Below are 27,477 nucleotides of genomic sequence, written 5' to 3'. Positions count from 1 at the left end.
TGGACATAGGGAACCTCCTTGTATTTACCCTCGTGTTTGCAGTATAGACTGAGCTGTAAAATGGTGTTGTATCCAAGTGATCCCGACTGCGGCCATTTTTCCCCTCCTTCCAGGGAGTAAGTAGGCCAGTACTGAGTACAGTATTTGATAGGTTTTTTCTTTTTTAGCTCTTCCAGTTGGTGTCCCTCCCAGTGGGCCAAAAGACAACCCAGCGGGGTGTCTAAAGGGAAGCTAGGCTTATTTCCCATTTTAGTGACAGTATAGTTTATATCTCATTCCCAGGGGACAAGTATTGGGGTGGATGCCCCTATATCTGACTCTAGAGAGATTGTAAGCTCTCTCCTGGTCCCAAATTGCCTGATTGTATATGCGCCAAAGGAAATGTTCAGTAGTAAGCACAATCAACGGTGCTGTAGGACTGGTCCTGAAAGGTGAATTAACCCCTAATGATGTGTCTAGGGTGTTAATTTTTACCCAAGACCAGGTGCGACTATACTGAACCCCGTCAATCTCTTCCACGTGGAAGAACTCAGCCAAATGCTCAATTAAATGGCTGAATTTATAGAAACAGGGCACCCGATGGAGGGCTTCTAACGCCCTATTGTCTCCCCAAGAACACAAAGCACAATTGATGGGGAGCAGAGAGCGTAGCCTCTCAGAAAATCTCTTGCAAAGACCCAGAACTTCAGGTCCGAGTATCAGCAGACAGAGTGAATAAAAATAACTTGGGTCTTCACAGAGAGGAAAAGAGGCCAGGTTGCGAGAAGGAGTGGGAAGAGACAAAAGGTGGAAGAGTAGGGGAGAGAAAGAGGAAAAAGAAAAAAGGGGTGGCCTTACAGACGTCCCCTGCCACCTACAGATACCCACGCGTTACGGGGCTTTTTCCTGGGCCTCCAGAGAAGGGAGGACTGGAACTTGGCCCTACCAGAAATCAGAACCAGAATTCGAGTTCTCTGCCAAGAGGAGGTGATCAGTCTCCAATCCTCAGCTCAGGCTGAGGCCCTTTGACCAGACTCCTGCGTCCAGGACCAGGGGACTAGAAAAATAGGATGGGATAGGTTGAAAGGAGGGGTGAGATAAAAGGGGGTCAACAAAATCTCTTGTCCTTACCCGGTCAGGGCACCCTGGCCAGTTGTCCGCATCAGGAGGAGACCAGGGACAAATGAGTCCCAGTTGCAGCCGCTGGGTCAGATCCGTCGGCAGGCGAGCTGGTCCTGGAGTACCCCAAGCGGTCTGGATGTCAGCCTCAGTAAAAATGGGGGTGTCCCTTCGTGGTAGCCAGTTGTTGTAGGAAGGGGGGGACCCCTACAGGGTCCCAAAGGTGGGCTCTTGTTTAACACTCGGGAAAGAATTGTCCGAGGAGACACGTGCTGACCAAGCAAGAGATTTTATTGGAAAGGGCACCCGGGTGGAGAGCAGTAGGGTAAGGGAACCCAGGAGAACTGCTCTGCCGCATGGCTCACAATGTCGGGTTTTATGGTGATGGGATTAGTTTCCGGGTGGTCTTTGGCCAATCATTCTAATTCAGAGTCTTTCCTGGTGGCGCACGCATCACTCAGCCAAGATGGATGCTAGTGAGAGGGATTCTGGGAAGTGGACAGACACGCGGTGTCTCCTCTAGACCTTTCCCGAACTCTTCCAGTTGGTGGTGGCTTATTAGTTCCATATTCCTTATCAGGATCTCCTGTCATAAAACAACTCATGCAAATGGTTACTATGGTGCCTGGCCAGGGTGGGTGGTTTCAATCAGTGTGCTTCCCCTAACAGTAGTAGATGCAGGTTAGGTTAGAAAACTGTAGCTTGGATATTAGGTTATGAAGGGCCTGTAATAGGCCTCCCAGTTGGCTCTAGTGGTAAAGAACCCAGCTGCTAATGCAGAAGAAACAGGAGATGTGGTTCAGTCCCTGGGTTGGGAAGATCCCCTGGAGTAAGAAATGGCAATCATGCCAGTATTCTTGCCTGGAGAATCCCATGGACAGAGGAGCCTGGCGGGCTATAGTCCATGGGGTTGCAAAGAGTCAGACATGACTGAAGTAGCTTAGCACAAGCACTAGCATACATATATATCTATTCTTTTTCAGATTCTTTTCCACTATAGGCTATTACAAGATACTGAATATAGTTCCTTGTGCTGTAGAGTAAATCCTTGCTGTTTACCTATTTTATATATAACAGTGTTTATCTATTAATCCCAGTTCCTAATATATCTGTCCCCCTCCTTGGTAGTTATAGTCTGACCTATCTTCCAGTCTTGTCAAATTCTCTGTTAAATTCATCCACTTAAGCTTTCAGTACTGTTATTTTTTTATTTCTAAAATTCCTGTGTCTTTTTATATTCTCCAATTTTGTGTTTGGGAAGCAAAAGGCAAAGGAGAAAGGGAAGGATATGCCCAAGTGAATGCAGAGTTCCAGAGAACAGCAAAGAGATAAGAAAACCTTCTTAAGTGAACAGTGCAAAGAAATAGAGAAAAACAATAGAATGGAAAAGACTGGAGATCTCTTTGAGAAAATTGGGAGATAACAAGGGAACATTTCATGCAAAAATGGGCACAATAAAGGACAGAAACAACAAGGACCTAACAGAAGCAGAAGCGATTAAGAAGAGGTGGTAAGGATACACAGAAGAACTATAAAGGTCTTAATGACCTGGATAATCATGATGGTCTGGTCACTCCCTAGAGCCAGACATCCTGGAGTGTGATGTCAAGTGGGCCTTAGAGAGCATTACTATGTACAAAGCTAGTGGAGGTGATGGAATTCCAGCTGAGCTATTTCAAATCCTAAAAGATGATGCTGTGAAAGTGCTGCACTCAATATGTCAGAAAATTTGGAAAACTCAGCAGTAGCCACAGGACTGGAAAAGGTCAGTTTTCATTCCAGTCCCAAAGAAAGGCAATACCAAAGAATGTTCAGACTACCACACAGTTGAACTCATTTTACATGCTAGCAAGGTAATGCTCAAAATCCTTCAAGCTAGGCTTCAGCAGTACTTGAACTGAGAACTTCCAGATGTACAAGCTGGGGTTAGAAAAGGCAAAGGAGGGACTTCCCTGGTGGTCCAGCGGGTAAGACTCTGTGCTCCCAATGCAGGAGGTCATGGTTCAATCTCTGGTTAGGGAACTTGATCCCACATGCTGCAGCTAAGGCCGGGAACAGCCAAATAAATAAATAAAATAAATAAATATTGAAAAAAAAGAAAAGGCAAAGGAACCAGAGACCAAATTGCGAACATCTGTTGGATCATAGAAAAAAAGGGAATTCAAAAAAAAACTGCTTCTGCTTTACTGACTACCCTAAATCCTTTGACTCTGTGAATCACAACAAACTGTGAAAAGTTCTTAAAAGAGATGGGAATACCAGGCCACATTACCTGCCTCCTGAGAAACCTGTATGCTGGTCAAGAAGTAACAGTTAGAACCATCCATGGAACAGCAGACTGGTTCAAAATTAGGAAAGGAGTACATCAAGACTGTATATTGTCACTCTGCTTATTTAACTTATATGTAGAGTACATCATGCAAAATGCTGGGGTGGGTGAAGCACAAGCTGGAATCAAGATTGCTGGGGGAAATATCAAAACGTCAGATATGCAGATGATACCACTCTAACGGCAGAAAGTGAAGAGGAACTAAAGAGCCCCTTATGAGGGTGAAAGAGAAAAGTGAAAAAGTTGGCTTAAAATTCAACATTCAGAAAACTAATATCATGGCATCTGGTCCCATCACTTCATGCAAATAGATGGGGGGAAAAATGGAAGCAGTGACAGATTTTATTTTGGGGGGCTCCAGAATCACTTCAGACTGTGACTGCAGTCATAAATCTAAAAGACACTTACTCATTGGAAGAAAAGCTGTGACCAACCTAGATAGCATTTTAAAAAGCAGAGGCATCACTTTACCGACAAAGGTCCACATAGTCAAAGCTATTGTTACTGAAATTGCAAGTCCATATGCCTGATGCGGTGAGGCCCATCAATATTCAACATTAGAGTTTGGAATAGAGAAAGGTTTATTACAGATTCATAGAAGGAGATGAATCTGTAATCTGCTCATGCCCTAAGATCCCCAAAGTTACTGAAAGCTTTCAGTAAGTCCCTTTAAAAGCAAAAGGTGAGGGATGGGCGTGGTTAGTTGTTGCAGACTTCTCCGTGTCAGATCCTTTGTTCTTGAGGTCTGGTCGGAGAAGGTAATGGCAACCCACTCCAGTACTCTTGCCTGGAGAATCCCATGAACGGAGGAGCCTGGTAGGCTACAGTCCATGGGGTCTCGAAGAGTCGGACACAACTGAGCGACTTCACTTTGACTTTTCAGTTTCATGCATTGGAGAAGGAAATGGCAACCCACTCCAGTATTCTTGCCTGGAGAATCCCAGAGACAGAGGAGCCTGTTGGGCTGCCGTCTATGGGGTCGCACAGAGTCAGACACAACTGACGCAACTTAGCAGTAGCAGCAGCAGCATGGTCAGGTAACCATGTTCCTGTAAATCTCTACCAGATAAATGTTATTCTCTGTCCTGACAAGAAAGGACAAAGTCCCAAGGCACAACTTTCACCCCAAAGCCCCAGTCCTGGCTAAAAGGAGGCAGATCTCAGTTGGTAGTTCATCAGGGCCAGGTTCCCACATCCTGCCCAACTGTCATCCCTGAGGGAGCCAGGCATCCAACCCAGCTGGCCCTCAGTTTGCTCAGGCCACCCAAGTGGGGAGACCAGATCTCTCAGACTGCAACTCACACAAATGGCCACTGCTATTAGGTTGCAGAGACAGAGATGGGGGAGAGGTTCACTGCTGCCTCAAGGGCTGAGCCAAGGCTAGTGGAAGGGGCCTTAGTGAGAGCTCTGGAGCCCTACAGGATGTAGTCCCCAGTCTGTTCCCTGGGCTGGCCAGCTGACCTTCTGGCCCAAGTCTGGGTAAGCTGGAGGCCCACCAGGAGAAGGCCTGAATCTGCCTCTTATGTCAGTCTCCACTGGATGACCACCATACCACCGCCTGTTGACTCAGTCACCTCCCTAGTGATTGACAGGTACTAGTGGGCGGGGCACACTGCAGCCCTGACCAATAGTTGAGCAAGACAACTAACGGTCACTCACTGATGGTTGGTTGCTGTGGGCAGGGCCCACTGAGGCAGGGAGCAATGGCTGAGCAAGACCTGATGCTTAGTAACAGGGGGGAGAGTAATAAGACACAGCAATGGCTACCTGCTAAGGGCTGTGCTCTTCCTGCTCTGTTACAGGAACATCAAGAGCTTCTAAAATCAGGGAGAGAAAACCCTGACATCCCTGTAGAAGAAAAGGCTAGAGCAGGGCTTCTTCGTGGGCCAGAGACTCCTGAGGGCCCCAGTGACCTCCTTAGGGAGTCTGTAAGGTCAGAACTATTTCATGATAGTATTAAGATGCTAGTTGCCTTTTTCACTATGCTGACTTGGGCACTGATGATGCAGGGGCAATGATGGAAAGCTGCTGCTGGCACCTTCGCTTGAACTGGTGGGAGTTGCATTCTTCCCACCACACCCAGGGGAAACTTCAGAATATCCTTGATGAAATGGTTAAATCAATTGATTTTTTTTTTAAATACCAGTTTTGGACTTCCCTGGAAGTCCAGTGGTTAAGGCTTTGTAGTTCCAGTGCAAGGGGTGAGGGCTCAATCCCTGGTGGGGGAATGAAGGTCCTGCATGTGGCATGAAGAAAAATAAACAATTAAAAATATATCTTTTGATGAACAGTAAAACATTCCTAAAACAGACTGAAGTGCAGTTGTTGCCTCAAGAAAATTGCTTGTGCAATTTGAGCAGGGAGCTGAACTAACTGCCTTTTTTTTTAATAACCACTTTTTAAAAATTTATTTTTTAATTGAAGGATAATTGCTTAACAGAATTTTGTTGTTTTCTGCCAAATACCAATATGAATCAGCCACAGGTATACGTATGTCCCCTCCGTATTGAACCTCCCTCCCCACCCCACCCTCTAAGTTGTTACAGAGCTCCTGTTTGAGTTCTGAGTCATATAGCAAATTCCCATTGCTTATCTATTTTACATATGGTAATGTAAGTTTCCATGTTACACTCTATATGTCTCACCCACTCCCTCCTCCCCATCCTCGCCATGTCCATAAGTCTGTTCTCTCTGTCTGTTTCTCCATTGCTGCCCTTCTAATAAATTAATCAGTACCATTTTTCTAGATTCCATATATATGTGTTAGTATACAATATTTATCTTTCTCTTTCTGACATGCTTCACTCTATAAATAAGCTCTAGGTTCATCCACCTCATTAGAACTGACTCTAATGCATTCCTTTTTATGGCTGAGGAATATTCCATTGCATGTATGTACCACAGCTTCTTTATCCATTCATCTGTTGATGGACATCTAGGTTGCTTCCATGTTCTAGCTATTGTAAATAACGTTGCAATGAACATTGGAGTACACTGTCTTTTTCATTTTGGTTTCCTCAGGGTATATACCTAGTGGTGGGATTGCTGGGTCAAATGGTGATTTTATTCCTAGATTTTTAAAGTGATCTCCACACCGTCTTCCATAGTGGCTGCATCAGTTTACATTCCCACCAACAGTGCAAGAGAATTCCCTTTTCTCCACACCTTCTCCCTCATTTATTATTTGTAGACTTTTTGATTATAACCGTTCTGACTGGTGTGAGGTGATATCTCATTGTAGTTTTGATTTGCAATTCTCTAATAATGAGCAGCGTTGAGCATCTTTTCATGTGTTTGTTAGCCATCTGTATGTCTTTGGAGAAATGTCTGTTTGGTCTTTTTCCCACTTTTTGATTGGGTTGTTTGTTTTTCTGGTATTGACTTGTATGGGCTGCTTGTATATTTTGGAAATTAATCCTTTGTCAGTTGTTTCATTTGCTGTTATTTTCTCCCATTCTAAGAGTTGTCTTCACCTTGTTTATAGTTTCCTTTGCTATGCAAAAGCTTTTAAGTTTAATTAGGTCCCACTTGTTTATTTTTGTTTTTACTTCCATTACTCTAGGAGGTGGATCATAGAGGATCTTGCTTTGATTTATGTCATCAAGTTGAACTAGCTGCTTTTTAATTGAAATATTTTTTTGTTTAAAGAATGAATAAAAATGAAGAATAAGCTGGTTATTCAGACTTCTGTTTTTGGTAGATATCTCTTTTAAAAACAACCAAGTGATCTTGTCCATTTGAAGAAAACACCTGGTAGTACTTGTTATCAATCACAAAATTCAAGCTTTCCAAAAATCAGAACTTTGTAAAACTTATTTCTACTGCAATGAGTTTGAAAGTCTTATTATTTAGAGACCTTTCTGATGAGACTGGTGTCGATATTAATGAATGAATTCTCTGTATTGCATTAAAAATGCAGCATAGCTCAGTGAACCAATATTTTCCATAGGAATGATCAGATCAGATCAGTTCAGTTCAGTCGCTCAGTCGTGTCCAACTCTGTGACCCCATGAATCGCAGCACGCCAGGCCTCCCTGTCCATCACCAACTCCCGGAGTTCACTCAGACTCACGTGCATCAAGTCAGTGATGCCATCCAGCCATCTCATCCTCTGTCGTCCCCTTCTCCTCCTGCCCCCAATCCCTCCAGCATCAGAGTCTTTTCCAATGAGTCAACTCTTCGCATGAGGTGGCCAAAGTACTGGAGTTTCAGCTTTAGCATCATTCCTTCAAAGAACACCCAGGGCTGATCTCCTTCAGAATGGACTGGTTGGATCTCCTTGCAGTCCAAGGGACTCTCAAGAGTCTTCTCCAACACCACAGTTCAAAACCATCAATTCCTCGGCACTCAGCCTTCTTCACAGTCCAACTCTCACATCCATACATGACCACTGGAAAAACCATAGCCTTGACTAGACGGACCTTTGTTGGCAAAATAATGTCTCTGCTTTTGAATATGCTATCTAGGTTGGTCATAACTTTCCTTCCAAGGAGTAAGCGTCTTTTAATTTCATGGCTGCAGTCACCATCTGCAGTGATTTTGGAGCCCAGAAAAATAAAATCTGACACTGTTTCCACTGTTTCCCCATCTATTTCCCATGAAGTGATGGGACCGGATGCCATGATCTTTGTTTTCTGAATGTTGAGCTTTAAGCCAACTTTTTCACTCTCCACTTTCACTTTCATCAAGAGGCTTTTGAGTTCCTCTTCACTTTCTGCCATAAGGGTGGTGTCATCTGCATATCTGAGGTTATTGATATTTCTCCCGGCAATCTTGATTCCAGCTTGTGTGTCTTCCAGTCGGGCGTTTCTCATGATGGACTCTGCATAGAAGTTAAATAAACAGGGTGACATATACATATACATATACAGCCTTGACGTACTCCTTTTCCTATTTGGAACCAGTCTGTTGTTCCATGTCCAGTTCTAACTGTTGCTTCCTGACCTGCATACAGATTTCTCAAGAGGCAGATCAGGTGGTCTGGTATTCCCATCTCTTTCAGAATTTTCCACAGTTTATTGTGATCCACACAGTCAAAGGCTTTGGCATAGTCAATAAAGCAGAAATAGTGGTTTTTCTGGAACTCACTTGCTTTTCCATGATCCAGCAGATGTTGGCAATTTGATCTCTGGTTCCTCTGCTTTTTCTAAAACATCAGGAAGTTCACAGTTCACATATTGCTGAAGCCTGGCTTGGAGAATTTTGAGCATCACTTTACTAGCATGTGAGATGAATGCAATTGTGCAGTAGTTTGAGCATTCTTTGGCATTGCCTTTCTATGGGATTGGAATGAAAACTGACCTTTTCCAGTTCTGTGGCCACTGCTGAGTTTTCCAAATTTGCTGGCATATTGAGTGCAGCACTTTCACAGCATCATCTTTCAGAATTTGGAATAGCTCAACTGGAATTCTATCACCTTCACTAGCTTTGTTCGTAGTGATGCTTTCCAAGGCCCACTTGACTTCACATTCTAGGATGTCTGGCTCTAGGTCAGTGATCACACCATCATGATTATCTGGGTCGTGAAGATCTTTTTTGTACAGTTCTTCTGTGTATTCTTGCCACCTCTTCTTAATATCTTCTGCTTCTGTCAGGTCCATACCATTTCTGTCCTTTATCGAGCCCATCTTTGCACGAAATGTTCCTTTGGTATCTCTGATTTTCTTGAAGAGATCTCTAGTCTTTCCCATTCTGTTGTTTTCCTCTATTTCTTTGCATCGATTGCTAAAGAAGGCTCTCATCTCTTCTTGCTATTCTTTTGAACTCTGCATTCAGATGTGTATATCTTCCCTTTTCTCCTTTGCTTTTCGCTTCTCTTCTTTTCACAGCTATTTGTAAGGCCTCCCCAGACAGCCATTTTGCTTTTTTGCATTTCTTTTCCATGGGGATGGTCTTGATCCCTGTCTCCTGTACAATGTCACGAACCTCACTCCATAGTTCATCAGGCAGTCAGTCTATCTTGCATGGTGTTATAAAATTAAGTGTAGGTAAAAGATCCATTCAAAGTCCAAATGATACCAATGAAAAAGGTTCATTGATATCGTTTCAGATTCCATGTTGCTGCTAACCTTTACACTACTACTACTTGATTTTTGGCATGGTATCAAAGATGAATATCCACAATTGTCTTTGTTCCACTTATATATCTGTATGGGGCTGTATTTTCCTCACATGTTTCAACCAGATAATGTAACAGATAAAATGCAGAAACAATATGAGGATTCATTTTATCCATTAAGCTAAATATTACAGAGATAGGCAAAAATATAAAATGGAGCCATTTTTCTCACTATTTTTTGTTTGGAAAAATGTAATTATTTTTCATAAAAATATGTTATTTGTGTTAGCTTTTAATGGGCTTATTATGTTATTTCTAAATTAATACATACTTTTAAAAACTCCTCAAATTTAATTTCCAAAATGGTAAACATTGACAGATATAACCCACAAAAACAAAAGCTCTTTGGGAGTCCTCAGTAATTTTTAAGATTATAAAGAGGTCCAGGGACTTTCCTGACAGTCCAGTGGTTAAAATTTCGCATTTCAGTGCGGGGCGTGTGATCCCTGGTGGAGGCTTTAAGATCCCACATGCTTCATGGCTTAAAAACCCAAAACATTAAAGCAGAAGAAATATTGTAAGAAATTCAATAAAAGCTTTAAAAATGGTCCACATCAAAAACAATATTTTTTTTAAAGAATAGAGATCCTGAGCCCCAGAATACTCAGAACCAGTGATCTGGGCAGTCATCAAATGCCTACTAATATTCCGCCTAGCCTCTCTTATGGACGGGCGCACACCATCACCTATGAGGGGATTTTCTCGGAAATCAAACCTGGATCTGATCAAGCCTGTTGATCTAACTACAGATTTATAGAAATTTCAGGGAAAAAAGGAACATGGCCCGGGGCGGGGACGGGCGGTGGGCGCTGAAATCAGCACAGTCCAGACGTGGAAAATCCAAATTATGGAGGATAAACAACATGGTTCCTTAAACAAGTATGTTGCTAGGAGGAGATACAGAGGAATGTATATATTAAAAGGAACTGATGAAACATATCAACCAATGTATGGATCTTATTTAGATTCTGCTTTGATTCTATTTTTAATTGGAGTATAATCGATGTACACTGTTGTGTCGCTTTCTGTGTACAGCCACATGAATCAGCTCTATGTATACATATATCCCCTCCTTCTTCAGCCTGCCTCCCACCCCACCCCACCCCACTCCACCCCCTACGTTGTCACAGAGCACCAGGCTGAGCTCCCTGTGCTATACAGCAGCTTCCCACTAGCTATTTATTTTATGCATGGTTGTCTATATATGTCAAATGCCACTCTCTCAGTTGGTCCCACCCTCTTCTTCCACTCTGTGTCCACAAGTCTGTTTTCTATCTCTGAGTCTCTTCCTGCCCTGCAAATAAGTTCATCAGTATCATTTTTCCAGGTTCCATATATATGCCTTAATATACAATATTTGTTTTTCTCTTTCTGACTTATTTCAGTCTGTACAAAAAAATAAAAAAAGACAGAAGGGAACTCTGTGCACCTTTGATGGTAGTAAAGACTGATTGTTAGATTTTTAGCTGATAATGGTATTGGGTGTCTCTGTGTGTGTAAGAACCTTTATCTGAATCCCCCAAGCTTTAAGCAAAGAAGCAGAACTTCAATGAGGATTGCACAGTAAGAAATTTATTATAGGAATTAACACAATTTTGGGACGAGTTCCAAAAAAAAAATTAGAGAAAAGTCACCAATCATATCGTCACAGGTGAATGAGCTGAAACTGGGAAGAATTCAGAAACATCTGTTTTCTGGAGTACAGCCACAAAGAGAGTTGCTGGAGAAGTATATGAAAGGTTGCTTGTTCCTCATGGTTACCGCTACTGTGAGTTCTCAGAGAAAGTTCTTATAGTGAACCTGAGGTAGTTGGTCAGCAGGGCCAGTTGTTGGGAAGGAGGGCTGGACACAGAATTGAGGGAAAAAGGACCAAGTGGATGGAACTTGCCAGCATCTGCACTGCCTCTGAATCTCATGCAAATTTCTTTGTGACCATCCCTAACCTGGCATTACACAGGGAAGGGAATTCCAGCTTGGTTCATCTGAGTACAAAACTGCCACATTACCCTTCAAAGATAGAATATTTACTGATGAAATGATATGATGTCAAGATTTTCTTCAAAATGATTTGAGAAGTGAGGAAATAGGTGAAGAAACAGATAAATCCATTTTGTCCAGGAGTAGAAGGTAGGTAATGGGTATAATAAAATTCATTTTATCGTTCTTTTTATTTTTTGTATGTACTTGGGATTTTTTTCTATAATTAAAAAGTTTTTTCTTAAGTACCCTAATCACCCCTTGCATTTTTCCCTTGGAGTATCATTAACTTTATGGGTTTTATTTTATTTAATATGTTATAGTTAATTATAGTCATTGTTCTTGTTGATGCATCAACTATCTCAAATATGGCTGGTAGAAGACCCTTTAAACTGGCTCCTTTTTCACGGATATAACTGTGGTCTTCTTAGATAGCCCCCTTCCCTTGGTCTTCTTAGATAGCCCCCTTCCCTTCTGGCATCACAGGATATTCTAGACTTGCTTTGAATTTTCCTTACCCAAAGCCAGAATCAGCCATTTCTGCAAGGGGCTTTGCTTTTTCTTTAGAGGGGAATGCTGTATGTAAACCAAGATCCAGATGTTAGAGGTGCTCATAATTATTAGTGTGGTATCATTTCTTCCAGGTTCTTCCCTTTTTAAAAAAGTTTATTGGAGCATGGTTGATTTACTATGTGTCAGTTTCTTCCATGCAGCAACGTGATTCAGTTATACATATTTATATATATATACTTTTTCCTATTTTTTCCACTATGGTTTGTCACAAGATATGGAATATAGTTCCCAGTGCTATAGGGCAGGACCTTGTTTATCCATTCTAATGGTGTATATCTGCTAATCCCAAACTCGCAGTTCTTCCCTCTCTCACCCTCTCTCCCGTGGCAACCACGTCTGCTCTCTATGCCTGTTTCTGTTTTGTAGATACGTTCATTTGTGTTGTATTTTAGATTATACATATAAGTGGTATAATACGGTATGTGTCTTTCTCTTTTTGACTTTGCTTAGTACGATAATCTCTAGGTCCATCCAATTTGCTGCAAATGGCCTTATTTTCTTTTCGTGGCTGAGTAATATTCCATTGTATAAAGGTGTACCAGACCTTTATCCATTCATGGACAGTTAGGTTGCTTCCATGTCTTGGCTATTGTAAATAATGCTACTGTGAACATGGTGCATACATATTTTTGAATTATAGTTTTGTGTAGATAAATGCCCAGGAGTGGGATTGCTGGATCGTATGGTAGCGGTATTTTTAGTTTCTTTTTCTTTTTTTCCTTTTGACTGTGCTGGGTCTTTGTTGCAGCGTGTGGGCTTCCTCTAGCTGTGTCGTGCAGGCTCAGTAGTTGTGGTGCCTGGGCTGAGTTGCCCAGCACTATGTGGGATCTTAATTCCCCGACCAGGGATTAAACTGAGTCCCCTGCATTGGCTGATTCATGTTGATGTTTGGCAGAAACCAACAAAATTCTGATCACTTATCAATTATCCTTCAATTAAAAAGTAAATAAAATTTTAAAAAAGAATGGATAATTGTGTTAAATGATTTTAAAATCATCTGTCAATATAATCATATTGAGTGTTCTCCTGCCCTGAATTTCCACGTGGTGAAATTTATCAATAAATTGTATAATTCTTGGAAGGCAGAGATATTGAATAATATCCTACTAACTGAGAAGGAACTTTGAAACCCAAAACAAAACAGGCAACTGCATGAAGAGCAATTCTGAAGTTTGTTGTGGGTGACTTACACATGGGCAGGAGCTGGCAGATGATCCAGAGGCATTCAAAGCGGCAGAAAAGGGTACAGAAGATTTAAAGGACCAAAGCTGAAAATAAAATCTGACTACTAGGGAGAATCGCGTCCTTATCAATGGGAAATGGATGTGTTTCACTCCCTTTGTGTGTGTGGTGGGGGGAGGTTCTCATGACCATTAACCATTCACATCAGCAAAAGGCATTCTTCCAGTTTTCATGTCAGATGAAGGCCAGGGGAAAACTTGATAGGAAACTCCCCTGGCTTAGGCATGTTTCTTGTGAGTAGGCTAAAGCTCAGTCTTGCAGAAAGGGGAGCAGGTAACAGTTTAAGGAGAAAACATAATATGGAATACAAGGAAAGTCATTTACCCAGAGAATTTTTTTCTCCTCATTTTGTTTTGTTTTATTCAATGACACACAGTTTCATTTCCTGCTAGCAGAAGGAAAAGAACCAAACCCTCAAAAAGACCTAACCCACATCCCTCTGTTGTTCCTGATTTGTTTCTTTCTGTTAGGTTGAAAATTGTGTAATGAACTTAATGACACTGTTATTCTTTAAAAAAAAAAAGAAAGAAAGAAAAGAGGTAGAATTATGGGCCTAGGATAAAGTCGGAGTGGTTCAGCCACACTATAGGATTGAGTCATCCTTGCTGTCCTAGAAGAACTTCATTAGTGATGAATCTTTCATTTAGGATACCATTATACTCTATTTGCTAATATTTGTTCAGCATACTTATAGCATTATTCTTCAGTACTTATACTTGCGTCACTGTAAAACTGGTTTTTGTAAATTGGCATGAAATTGTTTACTTATGAAATAGGGATTTCGGATTTTGTTGAGGCCTTTGACAACTTCCCTGTTTGTTTGTTTTTTTTTTTTTTTTTTCACTTTAATGGATCTGTTTAGATCATCTCTTTCATCTAGGTATTCAAGATCTAGGCTTCTTCTTACCTTATTCTATCTTCTCTTCCTTCTCTCCTTTCCTCTATTCTCAGTTCAGGGGGCCAGATTTAGCTGATCTCTGCTTACCAATTCCTGGGAAAGAAATTCTGGCTGAGTGGCCCACCTCAGAGGTGTTCCCCTTTGGTCCAATCAGCCAATGGTCAGGGGAGAATCATGTGATACAACTAGCTCATAGGTGTGACCTCTGTGGGTCAGGCAGGCAAAGAGTCTTAGAGCAGGGAGGTTATTAAGTAGGCAGATATCTCAAAAGTTGTCTCCTCCGTGCTTGGATTTAATAATTATTCCATTTTAGATGTTTTCTAATTTACCACTTTCCATTGGCATTGTTATTAGGTTCTTATTTCTACTTTTCTTAGATTCATTTTGTTATCCATTTTCAAACTTATTTGATTGTTTAATTTATTAATTTTATGTCTTGTGATCAGACATTTGTATTTAAATTCAAAATTTCCACTCAGCATAATTTTAGTGCATTCCATAGTTTTGTATGTAGTATCTTCATTATCTTTATATTTTTGTTCTGATGTTGTCCTTGACTCAAATTGTTGCTTTGGAAAGCTTAAAAAAATTTTTTTTCCATGTTGTGAAAGAGGGGCTTACTATTATTATAGGTTATATTTAAATTGTTTATTTATTTCTATTTGGCTGTGCTGAGTCTTCTTCGCTTCGCGGACTTTTCTCTAGTAGCAGTGAGCAGGGGCTACCGTTCCTTGCAGTGCGTGGGCTTCTCATTGTGGTGGCTTCTCTTGTTGCAGAGCAAAGGCCCTAGGGCACGCGGGCTTCAGTAGTTGTGGCTCTTGGATTCTAGAACGCAGACTCACTAGTTGTGGTGCACAGGCTTAATTGCTCCACAGCATGTGGAATCTTCCCTGACCAGGGATCCAACCCATGTCTCCTACATTAGCAGGCAGATTCTTTACCGCTGAGCCACCAGGGAAGCCCCTATCAGTTACATTTTGATTGCACTTGTCAGTGTGTGGAGTGTATAATCTGAATGATTTCTACTTTATTATGGTTTTCTTTGTGTTCAAACAAGTGGCCAACTTTTGTAAATGTCCTAAAAGCTCTTTAACAGAATACTAGATCTAAAATTTAGCTGCAGACTTCCCTGGTGGTACAGTGGATAGGAATCTGCCTGCCAGTGCAGGGAATGTGGTTTCAACCCCTGGTCCGGGAAGATTCCACATGCCACAGAGCGACTAAGCCCGTGCACCACAACTGTTGAGTCTGTGCTGTTTAGAGTCTAGGACCCGCAACTACTGAGCCTTAGCTCTAGAGCCCATGCCCTGAAACAAGACAAGCCACCACAATGAGAAACTCACACACTGCAGTGAAGACTCGCCGAAAACTAGAGAAAGCCTTCCCGCAGCAATGAAGACCTAGTGCAACCCAAAATAAACAAAATACATAGATTAAAAAAAAAAATTAGTTGCTTTCTTGCTTTATATATTTCTGAGACTTGATTTGTTAGGGAATGAGATGTTAGTGTGTTAGACATGAGAATGTTAGAATCCATGACCACCTTTGGATTTGTAATCTTTCTCCTCCCATATTCTGCCATTCTTTGCTTAAATAATGCTAATATCTAGTGGCTACAGTTCATGACCATTACATGATCTACATCTGTTTTGTAGATCATGTATGTGATCACAGTAAGTGATCCTTTTGGCCCCATTTAAATTTTTTTTTTTTTTTTGCCTCAAATTCGACTATGTTGACATTAATACTGCAAGCCTTACTCTTCCAGTCTCCCTCCTTGGGCTTTAGGACATTCTTTTATTTGTGATCTTTCTGAGTGTCTGTTGCAACTTAATTCTTTTCTCTTTTGCTTATCAGAAATCAGTCTTGGTAAGTAGTAGAAGATATAGGTTTAATTGACCTTTTCCCTCTAATTACTGTTCCCATCTATATTATACAATCAGGTCCTTTTATGTTTCATGTAATCAAGGAAAAAAGATTTACACAGCATTTGCTCTTTTGTGTCCTAACAGCTCTAGATATCTGTGGATCCTCAAGATGTCCGTCTTATTCTTGGCCCTGGGCATTGTGTTATTTATGTTCAGAAGTGTGTACCTGTATTCAGAATTCAGCAGCTACAAAGCACCACTCCTTCAGCCTAGTCCGGCTGCCGGAATGTTGAAGCTTCTCCCTGAGGAACATATCAAGACCCTCTTTACCCACGATGGAATCTGGTGAGACAGCCAGTTATTCCCCCTTGGTCTGACCTCTCCCTCCCTCCTCCTGTGGCTGAGTGTCCTATTGTGCCCACCTTACAGCCAGTTCCCTACCTTCCTGCACCTGTGCTGATTGTGAGTGTGATTCCAAACTACAGGACCAGAAAAGATCTTGGTCTGCAGGGCACAGACTCTGTTCCCTACAACACCCAGCAAAGTCCCTTGTGATTTTGGAGGGCCTGTTTAACCCAAACTACAGGAAAGACATGGCCTTTCTGTCCCTTTGGCCTCCTCTTCAGGTGGGTGGGACTGAGATGCCACTGTGACTCTCAAGTTTAAAGAAGTTTGGAGAGGGCTTCCCTGGTGGCTTAGTGGTAAAGAATCCGCTTGCCAATGCAGGAGACAAGGGTTTGATCTCTGGTTCTAGGAAGATCCCACATACCGCTGAGCAACTAAGCCTGTGCCACAATTACTGAGCCAGTGCTGTAGAGCCTGTGAGCCACAACTAATGAGCCCATGTGCCTAGAGCCTGTGCTCTGCAACAAGAGAAGCCACCGCAATGAGAAGCCCCTGCACCGCAACTAGAGAGTACCTCCCGCTCGCCACAACTAGAGAAAGCCCGCACAGCAATGAAGACCCAGCAACAACCAAAAATAAATAAATGAAAATTATTTAAAAAAAAAAAACATAAAGAAGTTTAAGGAATTCCCTGGCAGCCCAGTGGTTAGGACTTGGAGCTTTCACTGCTGAGTCTGGGTTCAATCCCTGATCAGGGAACAATCATGTGGCTTGTGGGATCTTAAGTAGAAGTTTGGTGCAGGAAATGATTTAAGACAGGGGTGTTTTTTTTTTATTACAAAATTTATTTTTTATTATTTAAAACAATTTATTGGAGTATAATGACCTACAATGATGTGTTGGTTTCAGGTGTACAGCAAAGTGATTCAGTTATACATGTACATATATTCATTCTTTTTCAGATTCTTTACCCATGTGGGTTATTACAGAATACTGTGTAGATTTCCCTATGCTATACAGTAGGTCTTTGTTGGTTATCTGTTTTATATACAGTAGTGTGTGTATGTTAATCCCAAGTTCCTATCCATCCTCCTGCCACATGTCTGCTTTGGTCAGTATAAGTTGGTTTTGAGAGGGGGCCTTCTTATCCCTTCCCCTCGCTGTGTCTTTGGGAATGGCTACTGCTGGGATTCTAGAGTCTCAACCCAACCTGGATGGTGGTTGTGAGATAGGAGAGTCTCGGGGGAACGGCACGGTGGGTTAGACTTCAAGTGCCTGCCCCACCCCCCAGCCCACCCAGTCTGTGATCTTAGTCCTCATCTTGTTTTAGGCTCTTCCCGAAAAACCAGTGCAAATGTGAAGCCTGGATACATCGGCAAAGATATAACTTTGAAAATGCCTATGACCAGACTGACCTCCCTGCGGTGAAAATGAGGAGACAAGCTGAATTTGAACACTTTCAGAGGAGGTAATGCAGACCCTGGGGGTTCTTGGGCCCTGAGGTGGTGTGGAAGCTCTCCCTGCTCTCTCCTGAGGGTGTAGGGCCACGGAGAGAAGAAAGGCATTCCCACTCTTGCAGGGTCCCTGGAAAGAACTCCTAAGAATAAGCCAAGTAAAGAGAACTGGGGAAATAGTCCTTCAGTGAAGATTTATAAAACTTGGAAATTCCCTGGCAGTCTAGTGGTTAGTACTCGGCACTTTCATTGCTGGGGCCTGGGTTTGATCCTTGGTTGGGGAATGAAGAGGCTACAAGCTACGTTGTGAGGCCAATAACAAGCACACAAACCAAAAAAACCCCAAGACACTTGACATGTCTCAAACATTTCATAATAAAGAAAGAGTGAAGGAAGGAAAAGACTGAAACATCAGTGCAATGTTGCTGGCACAACCTCCATGCACGTGGGCCACCAGAGCCTTTAGTCTCACCACGTTGCACGATCTGATTCATTTATATGTTGAGAATGTACTGTCCCTCTGCTGTGTGCGAAGCCCACAGTTAAACTTTTGGGATGTGTTGACCAGGATTGTTGGTTGAAAACAGGAGAAATGGATTCTGGCTGGCTTATGTTAAGAGGGAATCTGTAGGAAAGATGTTGGTACTTTCCCATATCCATAGGTGGTAGGATGACCAGGTTGGGAAATCAAGACCCAGGGGAGCACAGAATGGCTGGGCAGGGTTTCTCTTTTTCCCCTAGGAATCATTTATGAGTTACAGTGGAAAGCGTACTGTAATAAGTAATACCATTTAAGGACTTGAATTCTGGAACAGGCTGGATGGCAAGTTGCTTAACGTCACAGACTTCTGTATCTTCATATGAAAAACTAACAGTTTATTACAGTAATAACAGAGTTTATTACTGTAATAGGTTATTTGTAAGAAAACATGCGAAGAGCTAGCAACTCATACAGGGCCTGACGTACAGAAGCACTGCGAAAATGTTACCTACTGTTTTGCTTGGTTTATTATTAACATATCATTCTTATAGTTCTTCATGGGCAGTACAGGATACAGTAAGAGGGACTTCCTTGATGATCCAGTGATTAAAACTCCACGCTTCCACTTTAGGGGGCATATGTGTGACCCCTGGTTTGGGAACTAAGACCACATCCTACATGCCATGCAGTTTATCCAAAAAGAAACAAAACACATAAATAACCTAAATAGTAGATTGTTACCAGTGCTATGGGAGGTAAATTAAAATATCATGGTCGATGGCATAAAGTTTAATGGGACAACAAAAGAAGGTTACTTATTGTCTATCACGATCCCCCATGAAAGAGCAGTCCAGAAGGAAGAATTAACAATGTCCAAAGCCAGAGTAGGTTACGTGACAGAAAAACAGGCCTTTCCTGATGGCTGCATGACAGGAAAGCAGGCCAGGACCGTTGTGGCCTAGCGTGTCAAGGGGAGGCTTGAGGCATGAGCCCAGAGAGGCCATTGGTGACAGCCATGGTAAGCCAGCAGGTGCATTTTGCTTTCTGGGTAATGCAAAGCATTGAACAGTTTTTCTTGATTTGTTTGTAATTTATTTTGGCTGCACTGGATCTTCTTGCTGCGTGTAGGCATATTCTCTGTCTTCGGTGAGCAGGTGCTATTAGTTGCTCTGACTTCTCCTTGCGGTGCCTTCTCGTTGCGGAGCGCGGGCTCCAGAGCACACGGGCTTCAGTAGTTGCAACTCGCAGGCTCAGTAGTTGTGTACAGGGTTAGTTGCACTGCTACGTGTGGAATCTTCCCGGACCAGAGATCCAACCCGTGTCCCCTGCATTGGCAGGTGGATTCCTAACCACTGTACCACCAGGGAAATCCTTGAACAGTTTTTAAAATTGGCAACTTATTCTATGAGACAGGTGCCTGCTAAGTTGCTTCAGTCGTGTCCGACTCTTTGCGACCCCGTGGACTGTAGCCTGCTAGGCTCCACTGTCCATGGGATTCTCCAGGCAAGAATACTGGAGTGGGTTGCCATGCCCTCCTCCAGGGGATCTTCCGGACCCAGGGATTGAACCTGTGTCTCTTACATCTCCTGTGTTGGTAGGTTCTTTACCACCAGCAGCCCATTCTATGCGATACTTTCATATGTAAAATACCACTGTGGCTTTTCTGTGGAGGATAAGCTGGAGGGAAGGTAAAGGGAAGGCAGGGACATCAGTTGAGGTGCTGGGAAGAAGCTAAGCATTTTCTACTGCTGTGACAATTGTATGTGCCGCTTTGATGACCAGTCCTCAGGCTTTACTGCTTAGTTAACTGAGCCTAAGTCTTGAATTAAGGAAGGGAAAAGGGGACTCTTGCCCTTGCAGGTTTGATTTCGAGAATGAGCCGCTACCCCAGACTCCATACAAACGGAAGACTCCCCGGAAGACGGAAGAGCAGCAGAAGGGAGTGTTGGCGGTCAGGAAGCCAGTGCAGTGTGCAGGGGATCCTGCTGGGGTTTGAGCCCTGAGCCCCCACGGCTGTGCGGGGAGCGTGGGGCTCAGTGGTTAACATGCTGCCAAGGACCGGCTGCGTCCTCCGTGTCTCAGATCGGCGACCTTGGGCAAGCAGTTTAACTTCCTCTGTGGGGGCCATAGGTACGGGGTGGAATGGTGATAGCACCTCAGGTTGACATTTAGCGCCGAAGAATTGATGCTTTTGAACTGTGCTGTTGGAGAAGACTCTTGAGAGTCCCTTGGACTGCAAGGAGATCCAACCAGTCCATTCTGAAGGAGATCAGCCCTGGGTGTTCTTTGGAAGGAATGATGCTAAAGCTGAAACTCCAGTACTTTGGCCACCTCATGCGAAGAGCTGACTCTTTGGAAAAGACTCTGATGCTGGGAGGGATTGGGGGCAGGAGGAGAAGGGGACAAGAGGATGAGATGGCTGGATGGCATCACTGACTCGATGGACCTGAGTCTGAGTGAACTCCGGGAGTTGGTGATGGACAGGGAGGCCTGGCGTGCTGGGATTCATGGGGTCGCAAAGAGTCCGACACGACTGAGCGACTGAACTGAACTGACTGAAGGTGATCCATGAAAAGCCTGAACAACCTCAGTGAAATTATAAAGGAGATATATATAAAAAGGAGATAAGAAAGGAGATAAGAAAAAGATGTAAATAAACCTATGACATGGTAAGCTGTGGCACATGCAGAATGTGTACCCTGGCCCTGGGCCCCCGTAATACCCTCTGCCTGCCTCCTGCCGGGAAAGCCTGCTATTTGCCTCCTGGTCTCTGTCACTGTCTGTGAGGTCCCTGTGCTCAGGGACTGTTAGCTCCTGGCACAGAGCAGGGCTATCAGGCATCTGTTCGCGGATGGTGGGAGGGGAAACACGTAAGACGGCTCCATCTCTGGGACGGCACAGGGCTGCAGAGAGAGAGAGAAGTCACAGAGCCCTCAGGAGAGGGCCCCAGGTGTGCACAGGGCATAGTTGGGGAAGGGAGAGCAGGAAGGGAGCTTTGAAGAGATTGGAGCCGGTAAACACGGGAACAGGAAGGGATAAGAGGAGGTACTAGTTGGGAGTGTGGGCTCGTCTGGAGGAATCTGGGCAGAAGGAGTCACAGAAGGGACAGATTTCAAACAGGAATGGCCAAGGACTGGCTATGTTTTCACCTTCCCCTCCTTCACCTGTTTGAAATGCCCAGCTCTCTTGGGATTATACCTGGCAATCCAGGTATGAACAAAAATGGCCCGATAATGATAACTGACATGAACTGGGTCTAAGGCCAGTAAGGAAGTAGCTGGATGGGGAGACTCAGTGCAGGGCAATGCACTGAGTCAGGCACAAAGGTCAGTCTGGTCTAAATAACATCTCTCACTGAGCTTATAGGATTATACAGGAGGATAGAGTGTGTTCTCCCCTGGGGTCAAGTGGCTACTCTCTGAGTTATAGCCTCCCTGCACCACCATTATTGGGGTGCATGGAACCCAGCATTGAGTGCACATGGGCAGTCTGTGGCCTGGGGAGTGTTTTCAGCAAATTGCATGGAACTCAAGAGTTCCATCCCCAGCTCAATGATAATAGTAGTCAGAGGGAGGGATATGGTAGGGTTTAGGAGGGAGGTCTGAGAATTAAAAAAAGAACATTCAGGAAGAAGGTGACATTCAAGCTGGCCTGCCCTCTTCTACTGAACCGATAACCTTGTGTTCTAGTTATTGGAGTTTGGCTCTGGGTTCTCACCCTTCCCAGAAAGGGACTTTACTGATATCTTTGTCCTGGGTTTAGCACAAGGCTGGGCAAGTCAAGGAAGGAATGAATAAGAGGCAAGGGGTGATGTGTGACTCTAGACTGAGCTCTGGATGTGGCTCATTCCTTGAGGGAGGAGGAAGCATCAGGCATTAAATAAGAAAGGGGAAAGAGCTCCCCTCATTTATTTAGTCAAAAAAGCAAGATGCAGAGGGTTTGTACAGTGTGTTACATTTGTGTTTAAACGAGGACGGGGTGTTTCTGTGATTGTGTGTGTGCGGAGACATGTTTATATATGTTGAAGGGAGGAGGATGAACAGTGATGGTGTTTAACAGTGGGCTTTTGATAGTAGCTTGTAGCATTTGCTTATTTCTGTGGTTCAGTAGTCACACTGTGGCTGATTTCAAGCCATGGACAAGACATCACTGGATTCCAGTTATAAAATATCTCCACCATTCAGATACAATAGAGGAAAATAACCTCCAGAGTAGAGATAATAGGAAGATGTAGTAAAATAATTAGGAAGTGGTGAGTTTTGACTGCTTTTCAGCTGTGTCCCATAATTTAATTTTTGTTAATGACTGCGTTTAAAAGCTGGCTTGCAAAATTCCTGAAAATTCAACAGTTGACTGCACTGTGTGGGTGCCGGCTGGCTCTCCCACACCACTGTTACACATGAATATCCATGGCTCGCTGTCCCTTTGTGGTGGGCAAGTGATTTTGCCTCCCAAGCCCTTTTCACACACAGTTTCCAAGCTTCCTGATGGACAGTGGGCTGGGCCACGTCACTGAGGCACCCGCATTCAGTGGCCGGTGTGCTGGCTACCAATTTCGGGGTATCCAAGAGGCCCAACTTGGACACGACTGAGCAACTTCACTTTCGCTTTTCACTTTCATGCATTGGAGAAGGAAATGGCAGCCCACTTCAGTGTTCTTGCCTGGAGAACCCCAGGGACGGGGGAGCCTGGTGGGCTGCCGGCTATGGGGTCGCACAGAGTCGGACACGACTGAAGCGACTTAGCAGCAGTAGCAGCAAGAGTCTCAACTCTGGGAAAAGTTTTCTGCCATTCAGTCCCCTCAGAAAGAAAGATCCTGCTTGAGGCCAACGGTGTCCTCCTCACCCAAGTCCTTCAAGGGCTCGTTTCCGCCTCCAGTCTGAGGGATTCCCCACCCCCCCAGCCCAACCTCAGTTGTAATCACACTCTGGATAAACTACTCTCAGATGCACAAACTCCATTTGCTGTCTCACTGTTCCTTTCCACACTGCTGACAGTCCAGTGGCTTCTTGCTGGAATGAGGCAGGTCTGGAACTTGTGGGATGGATAGGACTCAGCCCTGGGTTTTTAATGTATCAATACAGGCGTAAGCCAAGCTATCAGAATTTGGGTACTGCATTCCAGTAGATATCAGCTGAGTGGGACCAGCCAACTCTCAGGCCGGGAGCCTGGACAAAGACACTCTAAGGGCCTACCCAGATCCTCCTAGCCCTGTTCGTAGCAAAACACACCAATTAACAAACATTGCTTCCACATTCTCTGTTTCACACACTCTCTTCCTCTGAGTTTCATTTGTCTCTCTCAGCTCAGCAAGTACAAATTTATCTGGCCAAGATCAGGTTCCCCAAAGACTTTCTGTCCCAGCACACCGAGGGGAATAGGGGACTCTACAGCTCTTTGGTAACAGCAAGTAGAGATTTTTCTGGGGGTGTTGTGGGGGAGCTGGGTAATAGAAAAGATGTTATTCCATATAATTTTTATATCATTAGATAAGCACACATAATCACATACTTATGTGTGTGCATACCTATATAAATGTATACTACTGGCGTTTTATGTATATATATATTTTTTTATTTTTAGTTGCACTGGATCTTTGTTGCTTTGTGCGGGCTTTCTCTAGTTGCAGTTCAGTTCATTTCAGTTCAGTTGCTCAGTCCTGTCTGACTCTGCAACCACATGGACTGCAGCATGCCAGGCCTCCCTGTCCATCACCAGCTCCCAGAGCTTACTCAAACTCATGTCCATTGAGTCACTGATGCCATCCAACTATCTTATCCTCTGTCATCCCCTTCTCCTCCTGCCTTCAATCTTTCCCAGCATTAAGGTCTTTTCCAATGAGTCAGTTCTTCGCATCAGGTGGCCAAAGTATTGGAGTTTCAGCTTCAGCATCAGTCCTTCCAATGAATATTCAGGACTGATTTCCTTTAGGATGGATTGGTTAGATCTAGCAGTTCAAGGGACTCTCAAGAGTCTTCTCCAACACCACAGTTCAAAAGCATCAATCTTCGGTGCTCAGCTTTCTTCATGGTCCAACTCTTAACATGCATACATGACTACTGGAAAAACCATAGCTTTGACTATATGGACCTTTGTCAGCAAAGTAATGTCTCTGCTTTTTAATATGCTGTCTAGGTTGGTCATAACTTTTCTTCCAAGGAGCAAGCATCTTTTAATTTCATGGCTGCAGTCACTATCTGCAGTGATTTTGGAGCCCAAGAAAAGAAAGTCTGTCATTGTTTCCATTGTTTCCCCATCTATTTGCCATGAAATGATGGGACCACATGCCACGATCTTCATTTCTTGCATGTAGAGTTGTAAGCCAACTTTTTCACTCTCCTCTTTCACTTTCATCAAGAGGCTCTTTAGTTCTTCACTTTCTGCCATAAGGGTGGTGTCATCTGCATATCTGAGGTTATTGATATTTCTCCCAGAAATCTTGATTCCAGCTTGTGCTTCCAGACCAGTGTTTCTCATGATGTACTCTGCATATAAATTGAATAATCAGGGTGACAATATACATCCTTGACATATTCCCTTCCCAATTTGGAACCAGTCCATTCCATGTCCGGTTCTAGCTATTGCTGCTTGACCTGCATACAGATTTCTCAGGAGGCAAGTAAGGTGGTCTAATATTCCCATCTCCTGAAGAATTTTCCAGTTTGTTGTGATCCACACAGTCAAAGGCTTTGGCATAGTTAATAAAGCAGAAGTAGATGTTTTTCTGGAACTCCCTTGCTTTTTCTGTGATCCAGCGGATGTTGACAATTTGATCTCTGGTTCCTCTGCCTTTTCTAAATCCAGCTTGAACATCTGGAAGTTTTTTGTTTACGTACTGTTGAAGCCTGGCTTGGAGAAGTTTGAGCATTACTCTGCCAACGTGTGAGATGAGTGCAATTGTGCTGTAGTTTGAACTTGCTTTGGCATTGCCTTTGGATTGGAATGAAAACTGACCTTTTCCAGTCCTGTGGCCACTGCTGAGTTTTCCAGATTTGCTAGTAGCAGTGAGTGGGGGCTACTCTTGGTTGCGGTGGGCAGGCTTCTCACTGCAGTGGCTTCTCTTGTTGCAGAGCACAGGCTCTAGGTGCCCGGACTTCATCAGTTACAGCTCTAGGGCCTAGTTGTATATTTTTAATGTAATTAGTACCATAGGAACAAATCACTCTGAAATTTGCTTTTTCCTTCAATGAGTTTTTTTCCATTTGAAACAGGTAGTTTATTTAAATGATAAGATTTTTTGACTTCCCTGATGATCCAGTGGTTAAAAATCTGTCTGCCAGTGCAGGGGGCGTGCATTCGATCCCTGGTCTAGGTAGCTTCCACATGCCACAGGGCAACTAAGCCCAGGCGCCATAATGCAGCAAAGACCCAGCACAGCCATAAATAAATAAAAACAAACAACAAGAGGTTTGACTTGGTGGAAAACTATCCAAGATTCATTTCTTTTCTAGTAATTCATCCTTCCTTAAATACAGATTGCTCTACCTGTAACAGCTATGTATAAAAGAATTATAAAATTATCCTTGGTTTTACGATGATAAATGAAAAACATTAAAATTCTCCAATAGAGGGACTTCCCTGCTGGTCCAGCAGTTAAGAATCCACCTTGCAATGCAGGGGGCATGAGTTTAATCCCTGGTGAGGGACTAAGATCCTACATGCTGCAGAGAAGCTAAGCTTGCTTGCCATAACTGCTGAGCCTGTGCACCGCAACTAGAGAGTCCATGTCCATGCGCCCCAACAAAGATCCTGCATGATAAACTAAGACCTGATGCAGCCAAATCAATGAAATTAAAAAATAAAATTCTCCAATAGATCAAAGTATGCAACGACTTTTATCTTGTTGTGTTAAACATTGAAAGCAAAATAACTTACTGAATATAAAGACAAGAGCTGAGTGAGCCTGCTGCTAATGGAGAAAGGGATATTTTCACATAACCAGTATTCCCCCATCCCACCTCCATTTGATGTTGATCAAAACATACTATTGGCTATTTAGTTTTAAAAAAATTGAACACATGGGAATTCCTTGGGTGGTCCAGTGGTTAGGGCTTCATATTTCCACTAAAGTGGCCTAGGTGCCATCTCTGGTAGGGGAACTAAGATCCCACAATCCCCTCATTTCAACAATAAACAAACAAGCAAACAAATAAATAAATAAGCATGTGCACACACACCAGGAATGGGGAAGGGGAAAATGAAAGAATAAAGAAAACAATACTGTAGTGATCAGGAGGTGGTAGAACCAAATTGGAGTTTTTCTGATTTCTGCGATGGCTCCTTGATCTGGAGGAACAAAGCAGCAGGTTTCCTTTCTAGTGGACAGCCCCTGTCTGCTACTGGGATGCTTCAGTGGCATCTCCAGCCTCTATGTCCAGCTGTGTGTGTCTTTCTCATTGATTGGCTGCCCATCAAATGAGAGTCTGATCTGCCTCGTGGGCAAACCCTGCCAGTCACGTAAACTTCCACTGGTTTGCTGAGTGGTGTGTGCCTCTTCATCTCAAATGGCCTGCTGCCTTCAAACCCTGTGATTGCCAGTTCTCAGTTTTGACTCCTTCCTTTGGATTTTTGTGGGTCAGCTCTGAGTCTCCTGTTGCTGCTTCACAAAAGAGGAGGTGAGAAGCACCAGGAGACACTGATATGTTTTTAAGAGTTATCTATACATCTAGTTTGTTCTTTTTAATTGCTATACAGCTATGAGTAAGAATGCATTGAATTTTATTAAGCCATTCCCCTATTGAAAGAGACTCTGATTTTTATAAAATATTTATGATTACAATTTCATAATTTATAATATTACATTGCACTTACATTCTTTCCTTCATTTATTAAGATGTGTATAAGGATGTTCATTTCAGACAGTGCTGAAACAAATCTCCTTATATGCATGTCCTATTGTTGACAACTGCAGGTTTCTCCCCCTACCTATAACATCTGAATTGCTCAACCACAGGATATGCTGATTTCTGCTTTTAGTAAATATGGCCAGATTGCCTTCAAGAGGACCTACATTAATTGACACTTTCATGAAGAGTCAGTAAATGTAGTGCCTTATTTATATATATGCTTGCGGGCTAAGTCACTTCAGTCATGT

At 43.2% G+C, this 27,477-nt stretch overlaps 1 protein-coding gene across 5 annotated transcripts in view; it reads left to right on the top strand.

Moving 5' to 3' along the window:
- B4GALNT2 (beta-1,4-N-acetyl-galactosaminyltransferase 2) overlaps window positions 1-27,477 on the top strand; it is a 79,211-nt gene that overhangs the window by 19,113 nt on the left and 32,621 nt on the right. For 2 of the 5 annotated variants that reach the window (XM_059878515.1, XM_059878517.1), the window contains exons 1-3: window positions 4,732-5,360; window positions 16,248-16,448; window positions 17,779-17,916. In XM_059878515.1, the coding sequence (XP_059734498.1) occupies window positions 5,089-5,360; window positions 16,248-16,448; window positions 17,779-17,916 (611 nt within the window). In that variant the 5' untranslated portion in view covers window positions 4,732-5,088. Of the gene's footprint in view, window positions 1-4,731; window positions 5,361-10,771; window positions 11,673-16,247; window positions 16,449-17,778; window positions 17,917-27,477 lie in introns of those variants that run through there. The other 3 variants (XM_010816191.4, XM_010816190.4, XM_059878516.1) reach the window with 2 other exon arrangements.

Source organism: Bos taurus, chromosome 19 (assembly GCF_002263795.3).
Source record: "Bos taurus isolate L1 Dominette 01449 registration number 42190680 breed Hereford chromosome 19, ARS-UCD2.0, whole genome shotgun sequence".
Lineage (NCBI taxonomy): Eukaryota > Metazoa > Chordata > Mammalia > Artiodactyla > Bovidae > Bos > Bos taurus.
The sequence above is the reverse complement of the archived record's forward strand: the minus strand, read 5'-3'. Positions and strand labels throughout refer to the sequence as shown.